Source organism: Bufo gargarizans, chromosome 3, assembly GCF_014858855.1.
Source record: "Bufo gargarizans isolate SCDJY-AF-19 chromosome 3, ASM1485885v1, whole genome shotgun sequence".
NCBI lineage: Eukaryota > Metazoa > Chordata > Amphibia > Anura > Bufonidae > Bufo > Bufo gargarizans.
Window position 1 is genome coordinate 193,840,686 of NC_058082.1, and position 24,297 is coordinate 193,864,982.

Genomic DNA, 24,297 nt, shown 5'->3' on the forward strand with positions numbered 1-24,297 from the left:
GCTCAACAAGGAGAAACCAATGATTCCCTATGGGAATGGTTCTCACCTGGGCGTTTTACAGCACGTACGATCGCGCTGTAAAACGCCCGACGATCAAACAAGTTCTTGAGCTTTTTTGGGGCATTTTGTCGCGCGTTCCCGTACATAGAGATATTCGGGAACGCGCGACAATGTGTGTTCGCTTGTCTCTGTATGCGCGATTGTAAACACCCGTACAATCGTGCATACAGAGCGCTCGTTTCAGAACGCTCAGGTCTGAACCCAGGGTCAGGGATAGGAGCAGAGAGATAAGGCTAGTTTCACACTAGCGTTCGGCTGTCCGCTCGTGAGCTCCGTTTGAAGGGGCTCACAAGCGGACCCGAACGCTTCCGTCCAGCCCTGATGTAGTCTGAATGGACGCGGATCCGCTCAGAATGCATCAGTCTGGCGGCGTTCAGCCTCCGCTCCGCTCAGCAGGCGGACACCTGAACGCTGCTTGCAGCCTGGCCGTGCGGAGGCAAGCGGATCCGTCCAGACTTACAATGGAAGTCAATGGGGACGGATCCGTTTGAAGATGCCACAATATGGCTCAATCTTCAAGCGGATCCGTCCCCCATTGACTTTCAATGTAAAAGTCTGGACGGATCCGCTCAGGCTAATTTCACACTTAGCTTTTTTTTGCCAATATAATGCAGACGGATCCGTTCTGAACGGAGCCTCCGTCTGCATTATTATGATCGGATCCGTTCAGAACGGATCCGATCAAACGCTAGTGTGTAAGTAGCCTAAGAGAAGTGACAGATGACACAGAGTTTAGATTCCAGGTTGAATTAACCCTTTAGGATCAAATTGGCTGTCAAAAGAGATGTCACCGTTCATGTGGGAGACGGAGTGTGTTATATCTTGATCTTACTCTATATTGAGCCTGTGAGCCATGTGCATGAGGATGAGGGATGGCTACTGCTCGTCCCCCTACAGAATCATGGTTTCTGGGCAGCAGATGACTGTGAAGACCACGGGATCTGTTGCTCAGAAGCCATGAGATTGTAAGGCTACTTTCACACTAGCGGCATGACGGATCCGACAGGCTGTTCATCCTGTCAGATCCGTCCTGCTGTTATTTCGCCGGACCACCGTTCCGTCCCCATTGACTATAATGGGGACGGGGGTGGAGCTCCGGCGCAGCACGGCAGTGCATGGCGAAAGGCTGCCGGACTAAAAGTCCTGCATGTCCAACTTTTTAGTCCGGCGGCCTCTCACCGCAAACTGCCGTGCTGGAGCTCCACCCCGTCCCCATTATAGTCAATGGGATCCGGGGACGGAGCGGTGGCAGGACGGATCCGACAGGGTGACAATCTCTCTTCAGGTTTATTAGAAAATCGTGCACAAATTGCACACTAGTTATTTTCCTGAGTGATGACTGTGGGGACTATTTTATTATCAACCAGTGACTGTGTTACTGTAATACTGTTATCTATTCAGCACATAGCTTTCCCTGTGCAGTCACATGTCACTTCACTTGGTTCCTTGTACTCCTGTCAGTGTCAGACTATTGTCACTGTGGGTAACAATGCATATTGCACACCACAGTGACAGCTTCTGACTCCTGAGTCCTCCTGTCCGGCGTCAGCCTCAGCTTCCCTTCACTATCACTATAATAAATCACTCTTCCTGATCCTGACTCATTACTAATTAGAGAGCTGAAGAGCCGACTGCACTGAGTCAGCAGCAAGTGAATCGAATGTATAGCATCTGCGCATGCGCACCGGCACCTAGAGTCTTCGGTTCACTTGCGAGTCAGCTCAGCAGTCAGTGACTCAGCAAGTGAACCGAAGATCCAATTCATGAATCGGTTCATTTGAATGAGCTGATTCAAATGAACCGATTCACCTAAAAGATCCGAACTTCCCATCACTACTCCTTACTCACTAGCAAGGATGTCGGTCCGGCCGTCACGTGGAGAAGGGGGTGTGACTACCTGGTGAGTAGCGGCGCCGCGGCTGCACTGCAGGAGCAGCCTGCAGGCCCAGGACTCGAGTCTGGAGCTAATGGATTGGGTGGTGACTCACTCACACAGCCAGCCAGACCTGCCCCTGCCGCGCCTGAGGGAGGAGGAGGTGTGGGAGGTAGCGCAGAGAGCGCATATTGACTTTATATTTAGATTTAATTTAATACCCCATTATAGTATTTATTATATTTAGGGGGGGCAGGGGGTTGGGGCCTCCAGGTCCAGCCAGGGTAAAGCTTGAACAGAAGGTGGAAATGCACTTTAATGCTCCATGACTCATGGAGCATTAAAGTGCATTTCCTGGAAATGCCGCAAACTACATAATGGAGGGCAGTGTGGGGAAAAATTACTTAGTGGGGGGCAAAGTACATAATTGAGGGCAGTGTGGGGGGGCATATTACTTAAAGGGGTTTTGCACTTTGTTTAGCATCTGAAGAGCGGGGGTCCAACACCCGGGACCCCCGCCGATCAGCAGTTTGAGAAGGCAGCAGCGCCGCTGGCTCAGTGACGTCACGACTAGTATCAAATGGCCTGGGCGCGTCTAAGCTCCGTTCAAGTAAACAGAGCTTAGCCCCTCCCACGCTAGTTGATACTAGTCGTGACGTCACTGGGCCAGCGGTAAACAGTGAGAAGGCCGCGGCGCTGCTGCCTTCTCAAACAGCTGATTGGCGGGGATCCCGCGTGTCGGACCGCTGCTGATCAGATGCTGATGATCTATCCAGAGGATAGATCATCAGTTAAAACAAAGTTCAGAACCCCTTTAATGTGGGGCAGTGTGGGGGGCATATTACTTAATGTGGGGCAGTGTGGGGGGCATATTTTTTATGTGGGGCAGTGTGGGGGGCATATTTTTTATGTGGGGCAGTGTGGGTTACCGCTTGGGTTGGTCGGCAGGCTCAGTGAAGGGATGTCAGCGGCGCGGCGGCGGCAGGGCGGAGCTTGATGGACGTCCCCTACGTGACTCGTCCCAGGGGGGGTGACACCATTTTCTACCGCACCGGGTGACACCAGCCCTAGCAACGCCACTGCTTCTTACCCTCCCCTACTGATCAGCCCGACCAGGGTTCATTTAAGCAGAATAGGACAATACTGTTTTGTATGAGTCTAGCTCCAGCTTCTGGGGTCTCTTTCTGCTAGAAAGCAGCTGTAGTCACATTTTACAAAGACTCTGGCATTAAACAAGGCCAAGAACGCAGTTCTAGGTTCCCATTTGCAGGTCGACCTTAGTCACGCCCAAGGAGGCAGGGTGTTTTCCCTTTAAAATTTGGCGCTCACGCGGCCATCCTAGCACCGATCCTCTCACCCGAGTGTCATTGCACCAGGCAGTGACTGGTCTATAATGTATTTATAGTACGCCTTACAGTATAATAGGCTCCTGATGACGTGCCCACCATATATAGGCACGGAAACGTGTTGAGCCGGATGCATTGATTGCCTTACAGTAGTTGAGGGGCACACTGACAGGTGGCAGTTAGCCGCGTGTGAATGGCAGTGAACGCTATCTCCTAGGTCACTGTGTATCATAGGCAGCTTGCATGCTAATTCTGCTCTATGATACTCATCTGAAGGCACACCATTGACTCCTTTGAGTCAGCTATCAGAGTTCTTTTAGTCTAGTGGAGGTGTGTTCAATGGATCGTGAGTTATCAAGTGGAGGTTCATACAAGCGTTTGCGCACCACTTGATCCACTGTTTCTGCTGTGAGGTTTTGTAGATTGACTCATTAGCCACACAGCAGGCACATCTCTTTAAGTCTGTTGGTTAATACTGGTGGGGTTACACCCTATGCTTTTATTATTTATCAATTAAAGATTTATTATTTTGATCTTTTTAACGTTCCTATCGGGCTAGTCAAGTGTTTAGTATTCCAGGAACGTATACCGTTACACCCTCTTAGTGTTAGTTTGTTACTTCTAGTTAAAATCTACAGCAGGTTGTAGCGACAGTAGCATATACTGTATTTGCAGCACTCACTGCAACAAATGTGCTGGAGGAGGGCGAGCGGGCCACGTGGAAGAAGAAGAAAATCAAAGATGTTCCTCCCTGTACAGTTGGATCATCCCAGGTACCGTATGTTGTCTTCCTCTATATTAATCAGAGAGCATACTTGCTCTGTCACACATAATGGAGACCAGTTTTTCCAGAAAAGAAGTGAAAAGATGAGCATTTGCTCATATACCGTAATCATCAATTTGCTCATCTACATCTAATTAGCTGTTCATCCCCTCAAATGCTCCTGTCAATGCATACATGGGACCTATCATGTACTTAAAAACTGAATAAAAAGCAATAAAAAAATGCAATCAAAACTACAAGTTGTCCTGCAAAAAAAAAAAAAAAAACAATCCCTCACACATTAATGCCTCATGCACACAGCTGTATCAGATTTTCGTCCCGCAGGCATCTCACATTTTCCCCTTCAGCAGGTCCTACACTGTGTTAGAAATGCCTATTCTTGTCCGCTAAACAGACAAGAATAGGACATTTTATTTTTATTTATTTTTTTCTTATTTTTTCAGGACTGTGGAACAGACATATGGAGGCAGACAGCACATCGCGTAGTGTCCACATGTTTTATAGCCAGATCGAAACAAATTGGTCCAAATCCATACAATGTTATCCACCATGTACGGCAGATCTTTGGATTTTAAAGATGGTACCAGTTGATGACACAGGTGATGTCACGACAGCTGTGTTACGCAGTGGACACTAGCAGGCAGTATCTATGATCAGAGAAACTCCAACTGCTGACAATTAAACCCTCGCATGCCAGGGTCAATATAAAAATAGCCAAAAGGGACAGGGTTCCCTCTGTTCCCTGATCTAAGCAAGCTAGCCAATTCACAACATTTTAAAGTGGATGTCTCATGAAAATGATTTTTGCCTTTATAAGCTCCTGCGTCTGGGACCTGAGAGTTGCTAAGAGTGGACTTGGCTGGCCATGTATAGCATGGTCACCCTTTCATTTCATTTGGCAACACAAAACCCATGTGGATGGAGGAAACTTCTCTTGGTCATGATACCCAAATGCTGGAGGTCCTAGGAGCTGGGGCAGCTATTTTTATTATTATTTTATTAGAGATACAGTCTACCCAACACTGAAACTAGTTCAAATGTATTCTATACAAGATGCCTTGTATATTGCATAGGAAATAAATTGTTAGGGCTATTTATTATAAGGGATCTTGTATATTGTAAGGAACCTCTGAACATCCAAGAAATTTGAGGAAATATGACCAAGATGATAGTGGCCATAATATGCATGCACAAAGACATACATACCGTACAAGTATCATGTGGATATCACTAATCTACAATATACACAAGCAAATTCATTCACTATAAAAATGTAGCAGCCTCTCCTTAAATGTGCATACAAATTAGATCAGACCTCAGTGCAAACATCCTCAAGTAAAAAGATACCACTTGCTCCTTGAACAAAGCGATATAATAGGTTCATTAAGTAAAATACAGATTTTATGCAATAAAACGCTTGGAACAATAAACCAGCTATTTTCTAATCAAATCTAATGAATCCTTCATCATATTTTATTTTAAATAGTACAAATATGATAGTACTTAAATGCATTTTACAGTGCCTTGCAAATTATTTCAAATTAGTTGATAGTCTATGAATAATGGAGCACAATGAATGAACTGTTTCATTAAGGACATGCTTAGATGTGAAAGGGAACAAATGAATTATCACATATATAAGGATTGCATTAAATAAAAGCCATTTATCTGCAGATTACCATTTTAGACCTAGTGAGATTGTAACTGGAGTATTCACAGATGCCAAGTGATGGCTTGAATCACAAGTTCCGTATAGAAAAAGAAGCAGAGACGTAGAAAGAACATTCTGTGCAATACAATGTCTTGTGTAAATATTCATAAAATATTGAAAATTTACTACTGCAAATCTACTGAAGTATTTTTACTGTTCCCACAATTTCCATAAAATGGGAATTTAAAGGGGTTGTGTCACTTTAGCAAATGGCATTTATCATGTAGACAAATGGAACACATTGTAAGTGCTTTGCATTAAAAGGGGTTGTCTCACTTCAGCAAATGGCATGTATCATGTCGACAAAGGTAATACAAGGCACTTACTAATGTATTGTGATTGTCCATATTGCCTCCTTTGCTGGCTTGATTCATTTTTCCATCAAATTATACACTGCTCGTATCCAGGGTTTATGACCACCCTGCAATCCATCTGTGGTGGTCATGCTTCCAAGAAAAAGCACAGGCCTCTCTGGTGACTGGGACCATTGGAGTCTGCATAGGCCAGCACTTTTTTCTAAAGAGTGCAAGCATGGCCACCTCTGATGGATTCGCTGGGTGGTCGTAACTCCTGGATGCGTGCAATGTATAAAAAGTGAGGCAATATGGACAATCACAATACATTAGTAAGTGCCTTGTATTAAATTTGTCTAATACAGGCATGCTCAACCTGTGGCCCTCCAGCTGTTGTAAAACTACAACTCCCACAATTCTCTGCTGTAGGCTGATAGCTGTTCGGGCATGCTGGGAGTTCTAGTTTTGCAACAGCTAGAGGGCCGCAGGTTGAGCATGTTTTTTTGCTGGACTTTGCAGGATGGAAAAACATGGTACACTACACATTTCCCATCCTGCTATTTTATTTTTTTACTATGGAACTCCTAAATTCTAATTTCCTTTGTATCACCATTTTCTGACAGCCGTAACTTTGGTCCACAGAGCTCTATGAGGACTTTTTTTTGCGGGACAAACGGTAATTTTTATTGATAGCATTTTTCCGTATGACTTTTTAAAAAAAATTTGGGAGGGGGAAAAAACTGTGAATCATGTGTTTTTAAATTTTTTTTCTGTTACAGTGTTCACCGCACAGGAATTAAACATTTTTTTTTTTTTGCAATAGTTCAGAAATTTTCAGATATATATCTGATATTTTTATTTTTTTATTGTTTATATATTTTTATACGTAAAATTGGGAAATAGGCATGATTTAAACTGGAATTCACCCTGCTGAGCTATGCCTTGTGCACAGCTTAGCAGGGAACTTACCATGGACAATCTGCCATGGTAACCGATTGGAGACCCACAATTTCACTGCATCCCTCTGCCTTACCTAACAGATGCCGCAATCTGTGTTGATCATTGCATCAGAGGTGTTACATGACGGGTTTCTGCATGATCACTGTTCCCTTTCATTGCTGCCAGGTGTCTACTGTATTATACAGCCGGCACGTGCCACGTATAGAGCGACCTCAGCGACCGTGAGGTACTGGTAGGTCATAGCAGCTGAAGGGGTTTAAACTGCCAGGTTTTGTTCACATTTGCTGCTCTGATTTCTCTCATGTGGTGTTGTCACGTAGGCCTAGTGAAGATTTGAGACTGTAACACAGGAAGTGGATATAGGTGAATCTGGTTACATGAATGTACATGTGATTTCTATAATGAGACTCTCCCCTTGACCAAAATAAAGAGACATAGCATCATTGTCAGAATATCTCTTCAGGCTTTGGACCTGTAACTTCAATCCATCATATCTCTGCAAAAAAAAAATATTAAAATATAATGTACACATATTAGAGTCCCTAACAAAGGGGTTGTACAAGTTATCTTCAGGCCAGCGCTGTCTCCTCTTCATGGTTTACCTGCTCACCGTTACAACAGCAGCAGCGAGCAGGTGTAATTACACCTAAGCCATCCCATTGCTTTCAATTGGATGGCTCATTCCTATACAAGAGTCTACAGGATCAATGCCATTTGCTGAAGTGAGAAAACCCCTTTTATTCTCTTCTAGTAGGTATTCTTCAGGACACTACTGTGTGCATGGACCCAAACCTCAAGTGTACCCTTTAACAGGTCATGTTGTCAGAATTGACATAGTATTGCGCAGATAATACAACTGATGGCACTTGCTGTGATTCAGTGAAGTCCCAGAGCTTTAGAAATGGCTTGAGGTCTTCTCCATGTCAATAATCTATATAATATATGACTTTATTGATCCTGCATGTAATTACTGCTGACAAGATGGCGCAACAAGGGATTACTATGACAGGGAAGTCAAACATCTTAAAGGAGTGTTCCCTTTACACAAAAACAACTAAACACCAGTATTCAACCTCACTGCATTATACAGACGTGGACAAAATTGTTGGTACCCTTTGGTCAATGAAAGAAAAAGTCACAATGGTCACAGAAATAACTTTAATCTGACAAAAGTAATAATAAATTAAAATTCTATAAATGTTAACCAATGAAAGTCAGACATTGTTTTTCAACCATGCTTCAACAGAATTATGTAAAAAAATAAACTCATGAAACAGGCATGGACAAAAATGATGGTACCCCTAGAAAACACAGAACATAATGTGACCAAAGGGACATGTTAATTCAAGGTGTGTCCACTAATTAGCATCACAGGTGTCTACAACCTTGTAATCAGCCATTGGGCCTATATATATGGCTCCAGGTAATCACTGTGTTGTTTGGTGATATGGTGTGTACCACACTCGACATGGACCAGAGGAAGCAAAGGAAAGAGCTGTCTCAAGAGATCAGAAAGAAAATTATAGACAAGCATGTTAAAGGTAAAGGCTATAAGACCATCTCCAAGCAACTAGATGTTCCTGTGAGTACAGTTGCACATATTATTCATAAGTTTAAGATCCATGGGACTGTAGCCAACCTCCCTGGACGTGGCCGCAGGAGGAAAATTGATGACAAATCTAAGAGACGGATAATCCGAATGGTAACAAAAGAGCCTAGAAAGACTTCTAAAGAGATTCAAGGTGAACTTCATGCTCAAGGAACATCAGTGTCAGATCGCACCATCCGTCGTTGTTTGAGCCAAAGTGGACTACATGGGAGACGACCAAGGAGGACACCATTGTTGAAAACGAATCATAAAAAAGCAAGACTGGAATATGCCAAACTACATGTTGACAAGCCACAAAGCTTCTGGGAGAATGTCCTGTGGACAGATGAGACAAAAATCGAAGTTTTTGCCAAGGCACATCAGCTGTATGTTCACAGACGAAAAAATGAAGCATATCAAGAAAAGAACACTGTCCCTACTGTGAAACATGGAGGAGGCTCTGTTATGTTCTGGGGCTGCTTTGCTGCGTCTGGCACAGGGTGTCTTGAATCTGTGCAGGGTACAATGAAATCTCAAGACTATCAAGGAATTCTAGAGAGAAATGTACTAGCCAGTGTCAGAAAGCTTGGTCTCAGTCGCAGGTCATGGGTCTTGCAACAGGACAATGACCCAAAACACACCGCTAAAAACACCCAAGAATGGCTAAGAGGAAAAAATTGGACTATTCTAAAGTGGCCTTCTATGAGCCCTGACCTCAATCCTATTGAGCATCTTTGGAAGGAGCTGAAACATGCAGTCTGGAAAAGGCACCCTTCAAACCGGACACAACTGGAGCAGTTTGCTCATGAGGAGTGGGCCAAAATACCTGCTGAGAGGTGCAGATGTCTCATTGACAGTTACAGGAAGCGTTTGATTGCAGTGATTGCCTCAAAAGGTTGCGCAACAAAATATTAAGTTAGGGGTACCATCATTTTTGTCCATGCCTGTTTCATGAGTTTATTTTTTTACATAATTCTGTTGAAGCATGGTTGAAAAACAATGTCTGACTTTCATTGGTTAACATTTATAGAATTTATTTATTATTACTTTTGTCAGATTAAAGTTATTTCTGTGACCATTGTGACTTTTTCTTTCATTGACCAAAGGGTACCAACAATTTTGTCCACGTCTGTATAAGTCAGATCATGAAGCTCTGAATGTATTTTAACCCCTCTAGAGTAAATGCAATCTGTAACCTGCACCTTCTGTTTACATGCTGGTGCTGGACTCATAGGGAGTGTCTGAAGCATCAGGTCTCTGCGTCTCCTTCCCCTCCAAGTTTGAACATCACAGATCCAAGCCTGCTTGAAGCCCTGCTGGAATACCCTTGCCCTAATAGACGGCATCATTACTGACACCACATCTACGTGGCAGAATCTGGAAGAATGAGCAGAACACCGCCCTCAGAGTCAAGGTCGTTCATATGTTCATATTTTGTCTACAGGTCAGAGCCTTACAAATCTTGCGACGCCTCAGATGTAGACATGATGTCATCAGGACAGGGAACCAACACAGTGGAAAATGTCACATGACCGCAATCGCGGACAACAATTGGCATTTTCTATTATGGTTGCGGCCCTCAAATTGCGGAATGCACACAGCTGGTATCTGTGTTTTGCGGATCCGAAAAACACTACGACTGTCTGAACGAGGTCTGAGTAAGAGATGATGTGTAGTTTCCTGTCAATTTATGCTAAAATTCCTCTATAAACGTATCTCATAGATACAGGAGAAATGACAACATTGCTGAAGAAGTGTGTCATCTTGGACCTGCACAGACTTTTGGAATTAAAGGACTCTATAGAAGACTCCGTTCTCTTGCCTCCCATTTCCACTGGTGGTACCATTCTCCTTGTGAATTGTGCGTGTTCCCATACAGTCTGACTGTGCTGATAGGATAGTGTGAGCCTGTACAGGTACACTCCTTTGGCAAGCAGAAAGGTAATGCTCATTTATCTATTTATTCAAACATTGCAGGAGGAATAACAGAGGAACATTACAAAAAAAACTTCTTATGGCAAATACAAACATTTACTAAAACTGACATATTATCCCTGCTGCAAAATCCCAAACAAGTATCAGCCATCACAAAATCAAGTGTTTATTTCATGTGAACAGGATCAAGCTTTTTTTTTTCCTATTATATTGACTTACCGTGGCAATCGGTCCATCCACGTGATAATCTAAACTAAATACATCCCATCCAGTGTCTCCAGGCGAAACCTAGAAATGATGAGACATAAGATCTGTGATATATGTGGTTATGAGCTCATAAATTTAGAGGGGGACAAAAAAAAACATAAATTGAATAAAGACGGAGATATAGTATATGCAAATGAAACATAATGCAGTTAAAAAAAAAAAAAAACACTGCTTTTTAGGGGTTTATAGTGTTGTAGAAGGAAGGTCATAAACCCACCCCTAGGTTCCCATGCCCCCATGTAGTACAACTACTATATAATGCCCACAGAGTCCCATTAGAACAAAAAATCCAGCTCTAAATATTATGTGAAAAGCAGATTCAGGAAGGAACTTTTTTCAACTTTTTTATTCATTTCTCGTCCGTATATTGCAAAAAATTTGCTTTACACCAGATTATTCCCCCGTTAGGAATAAGCCAATAGCACCTGACAACTAATAAGAAAGTTAATACAGTATAGGGGTTTTCTGATACTTCGATATTGATGACCTATCCTCAGGTTAGGTCATAAACATCAGATCGCTGGGGGTCCAACATCCATCACCACTACCGATTAGCTGTCTGGAGCCAGAAGACTCCGTATGTATGTGTAGCTCAGCTCCAATTTGCTTGAATGGGAGTTTAGCGGCAGTTCTGGCACAGTCACTGCACAGTGGATGGAGAATTTTGCTTCATTCACTGTTTTGTTTCCAGAACCTCCTCAAAACAGCTGGGGTTCAAGGTGTAGGACTCCGAAAGATCTGATATTGAGGATCTAATCTGGGGACAGGTACCAAAAAAACCCTTTAAAGGGGTATTACCAAGTTGAACAGTTACAGCATATCCATAGTGCATGCAGTAAAAGTCTGATAGGTGCTGGTCCCAGAGGTGGGACATGCCTCTATGTGGAGGATAGGAGTTCACAGACCTGCATCCATCAGACGTTCATGACAGATGCTCCATACACGAGCAGGGTGGGAATACCCCTTTAAATGTTGGAGGAGCATAAATGATAATATAAAATCAAAGTGGTGAATGTTCATGATCTATTCACAGTACAAAAGCATAATAATGAAAGGGAAAAACCTTCTGTATTTTACATTTGTACAATCACTCAGAGTGTATCAATTCCAAGTAACATATGAAATTATTAAAATGCTAGACGGTAAAAATCTTGAAAAAGCAAAGCTCTTTTTGTGTAACACAAAGCCTATTTTCTGCTATTAATTCCACCAAAACAGAATTTTTATTTTTTATTTTTTTAGAGTATGTTCAAAAGCTCAGAACTGGAAGTCCAATTTAGATGGTAGGGAGGAAAATCTCAAATACAAAAACAAAAAAAAAAGCTGCCGGACAAAGACGACATATAAACAATATGCACTATACGCACGGGGGGAGCCGATTGGTCTTGTGACATATTTCAGTCTCCTTTTTGTTAACGGCCCGCCTGAGTTATTAGCTTGCAGGCACTCTCGATAACGAGAGTTTTATTTTAAAGAGGAGGCCTTGATTCTTATTTTGATTTTTTACAGTGCAGATGAATGCAATAAATAAGGTCTTCTTATTTCTCGTAAATGGCCCCATTTGAATCATGAAAAGAAAATTGAGGTTATTATGTGCTCTGTCTCGCAGCACTTTAGTTGCCAGCTCTAAGGATGTTTGTTTATTACTTTATATTGGCAAGGGAGGTATTGCTGAATTAAACACTAGAAATGTTTTACGATGCAGGCATTTGTATGCAATTGCCTAGGTATTAGTCTAGTGCATTTCCACACAGTAAAATACAAGAAAATTACATTTAATACATGGGTATTCTGCATGACACATGGCCAATTATGCACCAAAAGACATCCTGTTTCTGTTACTTTAATAAATACTTATTTTACTGCAAGTTTAGAACAAAATCATCCCGCCATAGCAGTGATAGGTGTACAATTTATCTGTTACAGTCACTGAAGCCCTGCTATAGATAGTGAACATTATAAGCTGGAGACACACCAGAAGGTAGCAATAAAGGTTCCCCAATGGAAAGAGTTACATTTTAAAAAAGCCATAATTGAGACATGGAAGCAAGGAATGTTTTATATTATGGCAGAAAGTCTGTTTACTAGTGACATTTCTTTTTGGGGAACATGATACTTAAAGGGGTTTTCTGAGACTTTACTAGTACTACCAGAGGACAGGTCATCAGTATCTGATCGGCGGGGATCTGACACCTGATAAGCTGTTTGAAAAGGCACTGACGCTCACAGTAGTGCTGTGACCTTTTCTCTGCTCACCAAGCACAGTGCCATTCATTTGATACTGGCTGTACCTGGTATTGCAGCTCAGCCCATTCACTTCAATGCGGCTGGGCTGTGCTTAGGCCACGTAACCAATGAATGTGACATCACATGACCTAGGGAATACTGTGAGAAGGCCGCGCACTACTACTTTCTCAAACAGCTCTTCAGCGGGGTCTGCAGGTGTCAGACCCCTAACGATCAGATACTGATGACCTTTCCAGGAAGGGGGGGGGGGGGGGGGGGGGCTTAAAATGTGTGTAAAAGGAAATAATAATGAAGTTAACATTTTAATTGTATGATTATTCAACAAATACACATTACCTCCAAAAGTCTGACGTCCAAGCGTTTGAGAATCTCAGGATTGTCGAACTGAGCATTGGTTGCCCTCACTGCAGTCTCCAGGATTCCTGTAAGATTGTGTTGGTACAGTGTTGTTGCTGGACGGACAAGCTCTGGTCTAAGAAACAGAAAATCAGTAGATTCAAAAGTTATTACTTAAAAAAATAAGAGAATTATTTTCAAGAGTTGATCTTTAGGATTATATGAAGCCTGATGTAAATGAAGATTTTGAAGAGAGTAGCAAGATTATTATTTTTTTTCCAACTTTACATGAATCCTATTTTTTTTTTCCAACTTTATATGAACCCTAAACATACTCTAACATAAGCGGATATACAGAAAATGCAAAAAAAAATTATCAGGCAGGTACAAAAGCCACAAGCACACAATTACATGGTTTAGAATTGGTAATACTTTTAACAAATGTTTTAACTTTTATTTTAATCCTCCTAGGGGACCTGAATCGCTCATAGACTGCAACAATTTAGTATTGCAGTCTATGGTGACTTTAATGACTTCCTAGTAAGCCATGCCACATGCAGGACTTATTTGGAAGATTACAATGGTAAATTAATATTTATAAGGCCCCATACTCTCATAAAAAGCGATCGGTGCATGAGTTTTCAACGGGTGGATGGGGTGTTGAGGGGGGGGGGGGGATGATCGGAGGACAGAGGGAACTTTCTCCCTCTGTAACCATTCAGATGCCATGGTCAGTGCGGATGGATGTCAGTTATTTTCGAGACTTTAATACTGATAACCTATCCTATGTATGGCACTGTGCTTGGTGAGCAGGGTGAAGGCCGCAGCGCTCAAAGGACCGCTGATGCCTTCTCAAACAACTGATGGTGGGGGTCCCGTGTGTTGGACCCCCCAGCGATCAGATACTAATGACCTATCCAAAGGGTGGGTCATCAGTACTAAGGTCTTGGAAAATTCTTAGCTGCCGACATCCGCTCCATAAATTCCCTGCATGCCTGTGACATAAATGTAATTGATGTTGCGCTAAGGTGTTAATATGGCCCAATTGTTTGACGTTAGATGTGAAATTAATTTTAAAGGGAACCTGTGGGGGCACATTATTCAGTAGTGAATTGTGGAATGCTTCATTCCCCTCGTGGGTATGATCTGGATAATAAATATGAATCCAGGAAGTGCAGGTCCCACATGCATGCTGTGCCCCCTTGGTTTATGGCTGTGTGGAACCAAAATGGCCTTCATTGAATCCAGGGGCTACAAGTACCAGCATGCATGCTGAGCAGACTATGTACTCAGTCTAATTAAAATCAGCCTGCGAGGCAGGAGGGAGTGCACGACCATAAGAGTCAGCCACAACTCCTATACATAATACTAGAAACACAAAAAAAAGGGGGGGGGGGGGGGGGGGGGTCAGCACATCCCAATACGCAAGTGCACGTTGCTGATGTGGCTGCAAATATACATCTGACAAACACATGGTGCAACAGCACTCTACAAACCAAAAGTAGAGTACAAAGGTATATTACATTGCAAATGCTATGCTAATAACTTAGAGATGCTTAGCAAATACATTTTGTACAAAATCATTTGAGCCCTTCTGCCGAACGCCAAGGCGACCTCTATAAGAAGGGTCCTAACACTAAAACTCACCTGTTGGGTGCCATAACAGGTGAAGGCCATTTTGGCTCCACACAGACATAAACCAAGGGGGCACAGCATGCATGTGGGACCTGCACTTCCTGGATTCATGGTCGCTGTTATGGCACCCAACAGGTGAGTTTTAGTGTTAAGACCCTTCTTATAGAGGTCGCCTTGGCGTTCGGCAGAAGGGCTCAAATGATTTTGTACAAAATGTATTTGCTAAGCATCTCTAAGTTAGCATTTGCAATGTAATATACCTTTGTACTCTACTTTTGGTTTGTAGAGTGCTGTTGCACCATGTGTTTGTCAGATGTATATTTGCAGCCACATCAGCAACGTGCACCTGCGCATTGGGATGTGCTGACCCCCCCCCCCCCCCCTTTTTGTGTTTCTGGATAATAAATATGACTTTATGAGCAATACAGAGAGTCTTTATTGGAGATTGCGATGCAACAATTGTGTATTAGATGAGTTATTGTCAGACTGGTAGATACACAAACATTTTAAGACACATTTCTTACTTGAGCAAGTCCATAAGATGGCGTATAAAATCTCCCTGGCCCAGCAGGAGATAGCGCCTCATGGCCTGTAAGTGCTCCAGCAGATTGTAGTTCTTATTAAGGACATCCAGAAGATATTTGCTAGTTTCAAAATACGCAGCATCAATTTTAGTCTGGAAAGCATTTTCCAAATCTGTGAATAAGTCTGCAGCTAAAAGAAATAAGAGTAACAGCGATTAATACAAGGAGGACTGTAAATACGATACGGGCATATGGAAAAGATCTGTCAAATTCTTACTGCTACAAATAAACTGATCATACCATTTACTAATACCTAAATCTACAGAGTGCTGTGTAAGTGAGAACAGAAAGGACAGAAGCAGAGTCTTTGACTGTGGGAAGCTTACATCTGCGTTGTAAATATACATTGGCGCAAGTTTAGGGTCTAGCAAAACTACAATCAAGGTGGCCTTTCCCTAGGCTAAGCCACCAATATTAGATCAGACCAGGCCTGTGTCTGGTATTACAGACCGTAACGGCTCAGTCCAATTCAAATGAATGGAACTGAGCTGCAATACCAGGAACTGCCACTAGAAGGAGTCCTGTATATAGATAATCCAGGTAAACAATGCAGTAACAATGAAGCTATAGTGTTGCAAGCCCTTTGGTCAATTGATTGCCAGGGTGCTGGAACTCAGACCACCAGTGATCTGCTACTGATAGCTTATTCTAATGATGCAGTGATGAAAACCCCTTTTAAAGACCAGGACCACCCCCTTGTGAATTTACAACACACAGAACGTAAACAGTTAATAATACAAAGTCTCCGATACCAAGAATAACCAATCTGATAAAAGCATTTTCCCTACCACAAGCAGCAGTAATATGGGTAGCATTCATTCAAGTGTTTTAGATATATCAGAATACTGATGGGTCTAGAATTCTACCACTATTCACATACAGTCACTAAATACTAGGAATACAAAACACATTACATACAGTTCTAGAACCTGACCTGCTGCTCTCCTATTTTTGACTTACCATCTTTGGGGGACTCAGCTGTTTTAGTTACTGCCATCATCTTAGCAGTTGGTGTTTGATCATGGCATACCTGATGCAGAAAGTTGATGGATTTTCCAATCAGAAGAACCTGAAAACATATTAAAAGCAATAAACATGCTGAATATTGCCATTGAGCCTAAAAATTCAAAACTGTATTATCTAACCTCACACTTCGTACCATTCACATTTCTATTGCGACTAAACAGCAGTGCTGAATCTGTTGCTTAGGTTCTGCAGGGGTGTATGTCATCTTTATGAGAAAAAGAGCACTGGATGCACACACAAACTAGTATATACACACACACACACACACACACACAGTATCTCACAAAAGGTATATTTTATTATATATTAGTATAACACTGAAGATCTGACACTTTGATACAATGTAAAGCAGTCAGTGTACAGCTTGTAGCAGTGTAAATTTGGTGTGCCTCAAAATAACTCAACAGAACAAAAGTGAGTATATCCCTAAGTGAAATGGCCAAAATGTGCCCAATTAGCCATTTTTCCTCCCCAGTCATGTGACTCTTTAGTGTTACAAGGTCTCATGTATGAATGGGGAGCAGGTGGTAAATTTGGTGTTATCGCTCTCACACCCTCTCATACTGATCACTGGAAGTTCAACATGGCACCTCATGGCAAAGAACTCTCTGGGGATCTGAAAAAAAGAATTGTCGCTCTACATAAAGATCGCCTAGGCTATAAGAAGATTGCCAACACCCTGAAACTGAGATGCAGCACGGTGGCCACGACCATACAGAGGTTTAAAACAAGACATGTTCCACTCAGAACAGGTCTCACCACAGTTGACCAAAGTTAAGTGCACATGCTCAGCGTCATATCCAGAGGTTGCCTTTTCAGAATAGACATATGAGTGCTGCCAGCATTGCTGCAGAGGTTAAGGGGTGCAGGGTCAGCCTGTCAGTGCTCAGACCATATGCCACACACTGCATTAGATTGGTCTGCATGGCTGTCGTCCCAGAAATAAGCCTCTTCTAAAGATGATGCACAAGAACACCCACAAACAGTTTGCTGAAGACAAGCAGACTAAGGACATAGATTACTGGAACCACGTCCTGTGGTCTGATGAGACCAAGATAAACTTATTTGGTTCAGATGGTGTCAAGCGTGTGTGGTGACAACCAGGTGAGGAGTACAAAGACAAGTGTGTCTTACGTACAGTCAAGCATTGGTGGTGGGATTGTCATGGTTTGGGGCTGCATGAGTGCTGCCGGCTATGAGGAGCTACAGTTCATTGAAAGAACCATGAATGCCAACATGTACTGTGACATACTGAAGCAGAGTAGGATCCCCTCACTTTGGAAACTGGGCTACAGGGCAGTATTCCAACATGATAACTCCAAACACTTGCAAACTAAAAGGTAAGGCCTCTTGCACACAACCTTATGGCTTTTTCAGTATTTTGTGATCCGCAAAAAATACGGATGACGTCAGTGTGCATTCCGTTTTTTGCAGAACGGAACAGCTATGCGGACAATAATAGGACATGTTCTATCTTTGAATGGAACGGAAAAACGGAAGGCATACGGAATACCTTCTGTTTTTTGTGGATCTATTGACATTAATAGGTCCGTTTACGGTCCGCATACGGAACGCAAAAAAAAAAAAAAAAAAAAAAAAAGAGCGTAAATGGGAAAAAAATAATACGTTTGTGTGCAAGAGGCCTAAGGGTCCATTCACATGTCCGTAGTGTATTGCAGATCCGCAATACACCCGGCTGGCACCCCCATAGAACTGCCTTGAACTGCCTTTTCTTATCCGCAATTGCGGACAAGAATAGGACATGTTCTATTTTTTTCTGGAGCCATGGACTGGAAGATCGGGGGGCGCTCAGGAAATGTGGACAGCTCACTGTGTCCACATCCATTCCTGCCCCCATAGAGAATGAATGCGGAACGGATGCAGACCCATTTTACGGACGTGTGAATGGACCCTAAAGGTGCTGGACTGGCCAATCATGTCTCCAGACCTCAAACCTATTGAGCATCTGTGGGGCATCCTCAAACAAAAGGTGGAGGAGCGCAAGGTCTCTAACATCCACCAGCTCCGTGTTGTCGTCATGGAGGAGTGGAAGAGGATTCCAGTTGCAACCTGTGAAGCTCTAGTAAACTGCATGCCCAACAGAGTTAAGGCAGTGCTGGAAAAACAATAATTTCTCTTACCGGTAATTGTTTTTCTTGAAACCCATGAAGGCACCCATCCAACTAGGACCTCCCATCCAGGACAGGAAACCTAAAGAGAAAAAATGGTTCACAGACCCACCACACCCCACTGATTATAATGAACCAAAACGGAAAAGTCGATTTTTTTGGCTATTTTGGCTACAGGAGCATCTACAGCAGGAGCTCTGTCCAATACGCCTGCCACTGACTCTTCAAATGGATATTTTCTTTTAACAGAATTTGGTATAAGAAAATTTCTGTAAGAGTTTTTCCATTCTTTTCTAATCAATGCTTCTATGTTCTTCTATGAAAAAACTCTAAGGCGCTTAAGGCCAAGGCCCTCAAAAACTCGGCAATAGTCTTAGGCTGTTTTACGTCCTCCAAATGCATTGTCGTTTTTACGGCTTTTAATAGGGGCTCAGTATCTTCAGGTACAAATAACGCTTTCCCTGCTGAATCCTCAACTGAAGACATAAAAATCTGACAATAACTCCTGACCTGATTCTATGTCTTCATCTTCACCAGAAAGATCAGAATCAGAGTCCATGTTATAGGTACACCTCTCCGGTGATTTCGGACGGCCACAACTCAAGGACTTAATGGAGGACTTCACTTTAGATCATACAAAGGCCTTAATGGTTTTAGATAAGCTATGGGAGTCTTCCCTGACTAACTTCTCTATACAAGCTTGACATAGTGGTTTAGCATATGCAGCTGACAACGCTACTCTACATCCTCCACATTCCTTATGTTTAGTTTTGCCGAAAGATTTCTTAGGTGTTTTTGCTACTTAACACAATAAAAAAAAAAAGAAAAAAGCAAAACACCCAAAATTATTAATAGAGGGTCAATCTCACCCAAAGCTAAGAGTCAAGCTTCTGCACGACTCAGGTCCAACACTGGGCTTGTGGGCCTCGAAGGTTCCAAGGGATCAGCGCGTCCAGCATCACCTGGTTCCAACATCTTAGTGGAGACTCCAGATCCTGCACAGCACTGTGTGCGTACCACGGCTAGCTGTCCCCTCCTGCTGCCGATTTGTTACGCGCCTCGGCTCCTTTTAACGGTATGCCCAACAGAAAAACCTAATCAATGAGGCCGGCAAGCCCCTCCCCTTCCTGTTAGCGCCGCCGGCAGAGATTTAATGCACCGGAAGAATGCACTTGAGCGCATCAGAGCACTCTCATCCATCTTAGAAGTGGGACATCATCCACCGCACTATCATGGACCGGAAGCCGCCTGAACACGGCCACAGCGGCTCCCCTATGAGGCTTTGGAAGGAGGCAGGAGCAGGACAGGCTTAGGCGACGGCTCCCACTGGAGAATTATGCCGCCAGGGTTAGGTCCCTAACAAACACAACAGCACTCTACAAACCAAAGGTAGAGTACAAAAGTATATTACATTGTAAATGCTATGCTAATAACTTAGAGATGCTTAGCAAATACATTTTGTACAAAATCATTTGAGCCCATCTGCCGCACGCCAAGGCGATCTCTATAAGACGGGTCCTAACACTAAAGCTCACCTGTTGGGTGCCATAACAGAGACCATGAAATCCAGGAAGGGCAGGTCCCATATGCATGCTGGGCCCCTGTTGATCCATATCCTTGTGGAGCCAAAATGGCCTTCATGGAATCCAGGGACTATAAATACCAGCATGCATGCTGAGCAGACTATATACTCATGCTAATTAAAATCAGCCTGTGAGGCAGAAGAGGCTAAGGGAATGCACGACGCAGTATATAGGAGTCAGCCACTACTCCTATATATAATACTACAAACACAAAAAAAAAAGGGGGGGGGGGGGTAGGTCCCGTTACGGTGTTGTAGACCCGGACCTCCCCCAGCCCTCCGAGGTGAGAACCTAAAAAGAAAAAGGGAACTCCTCAGGTACCTCTTATCCGGAGGACAGGAAACCTGAACTAAGGTGTGGTGGGGGTTGAGGAGTGGAGGAAGAAGGGAGTGGTACGACTAGAGCATTTAATGGAGGGGGGAGTTTTTAGGACTTTCAAATCTATTCAAGATCTTTTTGGTATTCCTAAGACCCACTTCTTTAAGTACTTGCAAATACAGCATGTGTATGATACCACGTTTAAAAATGGCTTACGGGTCTCTCAACGAGACACAGCGCTTCAGATCGCCCTGGTTGGAGGTGAAAAGAAAGGGTTAATATCCATGTTATATAAACTGCTGTTAGATAAACAGCTCGAACTCCACCCCTAAACAGAATGCATAAGTGGGAACAGGATGTGGGTAAGATCTCAATGGATCAATGGGCTGATATTTTAGAGGCAATCCCGTTAACCTCCTTGAGCGAGGGGGGTAAGTTTTCACAGCTATTTATTGTTCACAGAGTGTACAAGACACCGATATTTTTACACCGTATAGGGTATAGGTCAGATGACAGATGCCCCAGGTGTTTTGTGAGCTCTGCTGATCTAATACATATGTTGTGGAACTGCGCCAGGTTACAACAGTTCTGGGACGCAGTACTGAGGAATGTTAGGAAAGCGTACCGGGTTAATATATCAAAAGACCCTAAAGTTTGTATATTGGGGTACACAGCAGAACTAAGTACAGAGGATGTTAGCAAAGTGGCAATTGGGCGATTGCTATATGTGGGAAGGAAATTAGTGGCACAACACTGGATCCAAGCTGAACCGCCAGGGTTTCAAGAATATTTGTCCAAGGTCAATACCATGATTTCGTATGAAAAAATTATAATTTCAGAAAAGAGGCTGCCCTGCCAAATATGAAAAATTATGGGATTCCTGGAGGGAACATGTGTCCTCTATTGGTAGTAATTACTAGTTAATCGACACTGGAATGGGGGGGGAAGAGGGGGGGAGGGGGTGGGGGGTTATATCAGTTGTACTATCATTCATTTGTGATTCCTGACGGTATCATATGATGTGATATGGAAGGTTCTGTACTTATTTCTAATGTACAATGATTAGCATTGTCTGATACTGTATGTCGAGTATTATTATTTTTTTTAAATAAAAAAAAAAAAAAAACGTGTGGTGGGGGTGTGAACCATTTTATCTCTTCAGGTTTCCTGTCCCAGATGGGAGGTCCTAGTTGCATGGATGCCGTCATGCGTGTGGGGAAATAATGGTGGCCACGCAAAATATTGACAATTTGAGCACATTTTGGCCATTTTCACTTAGGGGTGTACTCACTTTGGTGCCAGCGGTTTATACATTAATGGCTGTGTGGAGTTATTTCGAGGGCACACAAAATTGATTTTGTTATACAACTTGTACGACTACTTTACATTGTATTAATGTCAGATCTTCAGTGTTGTCCCATGAAAAGATTAAATATTTACAGAAATGCGAGGGGTGGACTCACTTTTGTGAGATACTGTATGTGCAACTGTAGTAAAAGGAGCATCAAGCAGTTTGAAGATGGTCTTATAGCCTTTAGCTTTAACTTTGTCTACAATTTTCTTTCTAATCTCCTGAGACAACTCTCCCTTTAGCTCTCTATGGTCCATGTCTAGTGTGGTACACACCAATATACCAAACAGTACAGTGACTACATTTTACCCTTTAAATAGGTAGACTGACTGATTACACGTTTTAAGACACCTGTGATGCTAAATACAGAACACACCTTAATTTAGAATTTCCCTATGATCTTTTCTAGGGGTACTGTCTGTCAGTAGATTTGTAGCTATGAAACTGGCTGACCTGTTACATGTGCACTTGACAGCAGAAGGCATCAGTGTTGGTCCCATGTTCATATGTATCTGCATTGCTGAGAAAAATGATGTTTTAATGTATGCAACTAAGCGTCTAGGAGCAATGGGGGCATTGCCATTACAGCTAGAGGCTCTGCTCTCTCTGTACCTGTTGCACCCTCTGCACTTTGATTGACAGGACCAAGCAGTGAAAACGTGATCACGCCTGCCTGGCCCTGTTAATCGAACTGCAGAGGATGTGGCAGTTGCAGAGAGAGCTGAGCCTCTAGGAGTAATAGCAACACCCTTCTTGCTCCTAGATAATTATTTGCATATATTAAAACATCATTTTTCTCAGCAAAACAGACACATATGAACATGGGACCAACACTGATGCCTTCTGCTGTCAAGTGCACATGTAACAGGTAAACCAGTTTCATAGGTAAAAATCTGCTGACAGATGTCCTTTAAGTTAAGGGTACCATCATTTTTGTCCAGGTTACTTTGTTTTTTTTTATTTATTATTTTTCAAGATTGGAGCTTCATTGTATAGAAATTAGACATGTGACATCAGAGTGCAGCATAAAAATCAAGGGGTCATTTATCAAGTCTGCTACACCAGATTTGTGGCATAAACCAATTTGCAAGTCTGCATGTAACATTTATGAAAATGTAGGTCAGAATTTCAGATTAAAACACCTTTAAGTCTCATTTATGATAAGACTTTTTCAACAGTCACATCTCCACGCCAGGCAACCCCCTGATGTACTTTTACAGACATAGCCGTACATTACATTGCACCAAAAATTATTGTGTGCCATTTCTTAAATTTGGCGCAATCTAACAAAGACTTAAAAGCCATCGGTGCCAGACTAGCCAAGATGAGATTTTCAGAAAAATAATCTTCTGGGGTTCTTGTGCAACCAATAATAGTGCCACTGAGGAAAAATGGCCAGCGACAGGGGATTCTGTGGACCAAAACAACTACTCAAGGAAAGAGGTCAGAGGATGTCAAGAATCTCTCAAATGATGCTTTCAAATAAGCTGCAGCCGATCCAAATGCTGGTGCTCCAACTAATGTGTTCAAATGCACAGATTGTCACAAAGTTGCACGGACAGGCCACTCTGGAACCTGGTCAATTGATGCTCCTCTTCTGAAAATCCTACATCCGTTGACATTCCGTTCATTTCCAGGCTTCCAGTCTGGTCTATGGACAGGCACATCACCTCCAGAGGCCAGGGTGGGAGAGGTGCTGTGGGCTAAGCCACCACCATCTGTCTCATTGGCTTATGCACAAATCCCTGAATCTACCTACTACCTCATCTGTACCAGGCAACCGACTAGTTCTCGACACCTCCCCCGTTCTGGGCTGCGGAAGTGACGTCCCCTTCCATAGATCAGACTGGAAACCTGGTAAAGGACATGAAAACAACAGGTGCAGGATTCTTAACAGATCAGTGTCGCTTAGCCATGCAACGTACAGACGGTAGGTACATTGAAAGCCTTCTTCTGTAAGCAAGACATGCTTGATTAAGGTGAAATGATGGGTTTGTGGGTGCTGGAAAATCCTTTAAATCTTAGCAAGTATCTCTGCGTGAGGTATAATGGACTGTTCAGAGCATGTCAGTACCTCATCTAATTTGTGCCAGCTGCAAGAACCTATTCCGTCTGCATGGGCCAATAATCCTGCAGGACAATTTCAACACCCAGTGGAGCCCATCATGATGAACTGCTGCAGCTCTGAAGGCCAAAGGAAGTCTAAAATGCCACTAGATGGTCAGTGTACAGTATACACACACATACTTTCACACAAGTATCAATAGAAAT

The 24,297-nt window shown here is 42.9% G+C and overlaps 1 protein-coding gene across 3 annotated transcripts in view; it reads right to left on the bottom strand.

Moving 5' to 3' along the window:
- The window catches only part of TUBGCP3 (tubulin gamma complex associated protein 3), a 127,666-nt gene that overhangs the window by 33,239 nt on the left and 70,130 nt on the right, over positions 1 to 24,297 (bottom strand). For all 3 annotated transcript variants that reach the window (XM_044286034.1, XM_044286033.1, XM_044286035.1), the window contains 4 exons: positions 16,580 to 16,688; positions 15,560 to 15,749; positions 13,401 to 13,536; positions 10,770 to 10,838 (listed from right to left, as the gene is read on the bottom strand). In XM_044286034.1, coding sequence (XP_044141969.1) covers positions 10,770 to 10,838; positions 13,401 to 13,536; positions 15,560 to 15,749; positions 16,580 to 16,688 — 504 coding nt within the window. The remainder of the gene's footprint in view (positions 1 to 10,769; positions 10,839 to 13,400; positions 13,537 to 15,559; positions 15,750 to 16,579; positions 16,689 to 24,297) is intronic.